This window comes from Orycteropus afer, unplaced genomic scaffold (assembly GCF_000298275.1).
Source record: "Orycteropus afer afer isolate SDZICR_OR568_19922 unplaced genomic scaffold, OryAfe1.0 scaffold00422, whole genome shotgun sequence".
Lineage (NCBI taxonomy): Eukaryota > Metazoa > Chordata > Mammalia > Tubulidentata > Orycteropodidae > Orycteropus > Orycteropus afer.
In genome coordinates this window covers 380,257-383,980 of record NW_006922009.1, presented here as the reverse complement: position 1 = coordinate 383,980, position 3,724 = coordinate 380,257, and the positions used below count along the sequence as shown (strand labels likewise).

General features: G+C 36.0%; 1 protein-coding gene across 1 annotated transcript in view; it reads right to left on the bottom strand.

The window, feature by feature from the left end:
- The window catches only part of BBS9 (Bardet-Biedl syndrome 9), a 784,410-nt gene that overhangs the window by 457,817 nt on the left and 322,869 nt on the right, over window positions 1-3,724 (bottom strand). Inside the window, 1 exon segment of the mRNA XM_007953988.1 lies at window positions 2,430-2,469. Coding sequence (XP_007952179.1) covers window positions 2,430-2,469 — 40 coding nt within the window.

Genomic DNA, 3,724 nt, shown 5'->3' with positions numbered 1-3,724 from the left:
AAAAAAAAAAAAAAAATTAACCTGTTGCTGTCAAGTTGCTTCTGATTCACAGCAACCCTATAGGACAAAGTAGAATTGCCCCCATCAGAGTTCAAGGCTGTGATCTTTATGGAAGGAGCTCTGGTGGCACAGTATATAAGGCATTTGGCTGCTAACCAGAAGGTCAGTGGTCCAGACCCACCAGCTGCTCTGCAGGAGGAAGATGACGCAATTGAAGTAATAAATCATAGAGATTTACAGCCTTGGCAACCCTATGGGGGTCACGATGAGTCAGAATTTGACTCAATGGCAGTGGGTTTGGCTTTGGTTTTAACCTTTATGGAAGCAGACTGCAACATCTTTCTCCCATGGAACAGCTGATAAGTTTAGCTTCTATTTTTTTCTTATTTTCATCAACACATGAAAGGAAACTAGATTTTTCTGCAATGAAAAGTTTGCAATTAGGCTTGGGATTTAGAAAGACAAACACAGTATTTTTAAGTTGAGTTTTTCAGGTTACCAAAGATCAACAAGAATCAATGACTTGAAGATTTAAAGGTATTATTTTGATTACTAAACATTTTCTCAGGATTAGTACTATAGGATAATTAAACTTGACCCAGGAGACTTTCCAGAGTATACATTTCATGGAAAGGGGAATTAATAAATTCCATTTATAATATATATGAAAGAAGAAAAGAAGAAACTTGTATTTTAAAATACTACCTAAAATATTAGTAATCAAAATAGTTGCCAAAATGAATGTTCAATCCATTTCTTTTTATTTCTTTTCCTTTAGATCTTGTAATAGCAGTTCAGTGGATACAACTATTTCAGCTTCAAATGAAACAAATTTGGGTGACCAAAGCCCAGTCAAATGCCTTTCCCACTACTACAAATGGAGAAAAAATATATTTAATTAACCAGGACACGAAAAAGCATCATGTCAGTCATATTCACATCAGAGCATTTCAGGTCCACTGATATGAATAATATTTGTATTCATATCATAAGCAATACATTTGCATAACTTATGTTGAGATTTTAAAATGTGAAATGAAAAAGCAGATGAATGATTTTTTTAAACCAAAAAGTTGGAGGAAATAATGAAAACAACATCAACCAGGGTTGGTCATAGTGCTCTAAGTATACTTTTCAATATTAATGGAAACCACCAACAGTTTCTCTAATGCATTTTTTCAAAAGGCTTTATCCAAGCTGGCTATATATAATATTCTCATTGCCTCTTGATAATATTGCTAAAAAAATTCTAAAATAATTATTAAGAGTATTATTATATTAATGAATCAGTGTGCACATTAAACCACTTACAGAGGCAAGGCTAGGCATCAGATAACTTTAGATTTGTCCTAACTTTCTTGGCTTCATTAAAGGACTACCACAGAACCCCTACTTTAAGAACCTCCAAGTAGATAAGACACTGACCTCCAAACGACCTATGCTTTTCCATACATCTGCAGATACCTTTCTCTCCCTGGAATGCCTTCAACATAATAATCCCCTACTCTTCCCTAAAATCCTTTAGAAGTAAAATCTCTGATGGTGCCTCATTCCTTTGGGATCCAGCAGCACTTAAAACACACTTCTGTAAGCACATCAAGCACTTTATTATATATTCTCTACACATTTGTCTCTCCCATTACTCCAGGAACCCCACAAGAGCCACAACAGCCTTTATACCTAATGTATGAGCTAACTGACTTAATGAACAAAAGCATGGTCTCCCCAGAAGGGAGTAGAGCAAGACTCTCACTTCCCTTGTACTGAAGATACTTTCATTAACACAGCTTAGGATCACAAAGGCTTTCTTTTGGCAGTTAAAAAAATAGGAGTTTGTTCAAGGCCCAAGCCTTTTTCAATACATGACTAAAATTCTTTCATTATGCCTGAAACCAAAAAGAATTAAAATGGACAAGCAAACTTGACCTTATTCTGTTCAGTAAATATTTCCAGCATGTTAAATATTTCAAAATATTGAAACAATATTAATTTAATTTTAATTAATAAAAATTTAAAATATTTAATTTCAAAATATTAAAATGCATGCAATATATTAATGATCTTTTCCACCTTTCCAAGGCCTAACTAAGGCTATACAAATTTGCTATTTGCAAATGCTGAGAGTTATGTGTTTATTCAACACTCATTGCTGATTACCAATTTGCCAGAGTAAAGAAACATAAGTTGAAAATCATTTTCTCTCAGATCTCAGAGAAAATTTCTCCAATGTCTTCTAAAATCCAAGGATATTGATCAAAAAACTATATGCCATCTTTTTTTTAATGACATCTTAATTCCTGTTCCTTCAGTAACTTATTTTTTCCTTTCTAATCATTGAGGATATGTTTCTGATCCTTAGTGTTTTGAAATTTCACAGTGATGTGTTTGGGTGTGTTTCTTTTTCTCATTCATTGTGCTAAGCATCAAACAAAACCAAAAACCAAATTCATTGGATCGAATTGATTCTGACTCATAACAAACACCATAGGGTCTCCAGAGCTTTAAATCTTTACAGAAGCAGACCCCCTTATCTTTCTTTCATGAAGCGGCTGATGGGTTTGAACCACTGACCTTCTGGTGAGCAGCCAAATGCCTTAACCACTATGCCACCAGAGCTCCTTAAGCATCAAACAGACTTTTCAATACCCAGAAATGTGACATCTCATTTTCTTGAAATCCTTGTCCCCATTGGTCTTTTCTCCCTCTTAGGAACTCATTCCTCCAAAGTCACACTTTGTCTGATGACCCTGTCATTTTCAGAATCTGCAGCCCCTCTGAACTCATGAAACAAACATCCCATCCATTTCTGACCACTTCCTGTTGTCTCTCAAGTTCACTTGTTCTAGAAATCCTATGGAGACTTCTGGTCCATTGATTCTACTCATTTTTCACAATGCATCAGTTCTCTTTAATTTTCACTTCTCCCCTTATCCAGCTTATGTTTTGTGGTCCATAATCACAATCATTCTCATTAAAACACTATATATGCAATTCCCTGCATCAAAGTCCCACACTGACTTTAGTTGTTTGAGTGCTGAAAATATTTTTAGGAAAAATCACCTAATATGAAGACTGGTTTCACTTCAAAATTCACAAACCTCAACACTTTGTCATTATTATCTCATGAGTTTTCTTCATTCTTCAACAAAACACCATAGTCATCATTTTTTTTTGTTCAAACTCAGACATAATTAAAGAGTTTCCTCATCTTTTAACCAACAGATCTACCAAATCTCTCTTGACCTGCATTCAGTTTGACAAAGCAGAAGTGTCTCTCTTCCTACAAAGGCCTATCCCCTGATCTCTCCCTGCAGGCTCTGCATCCATCCTCTCTTTCTTCAAGGACTTAATTGTTTGTGATTCCTTCTTTTTCCTGATCATCAGTCTTTCTGGTGAACTCAGTCATCTCAATTAGTATTAAACATGTTCTAATATTGATCATTTAAAAGCAAAACCCACTTGTTGTTGTTGTTGTTAGGTGTCGTCAAGTTGTTTCCAACTCATAGCGACCCCATGCACAGCAGAACGAAACACTGCCCAATCCTGTGCCAGCTTCATGATCCCTGCTATACTTGAGTCCATCATCGCAGCCACCATGTCAATCCATCTCGTTGAAGGCCTTCCCCTCTTCCATTGACCCTCCACCCTACCAAGCATGACATCCTTCTCCAGGGAATGGTCCCTCTGACAACATGACCAAAGTAGGTGAGACAAAGTCTGGCCA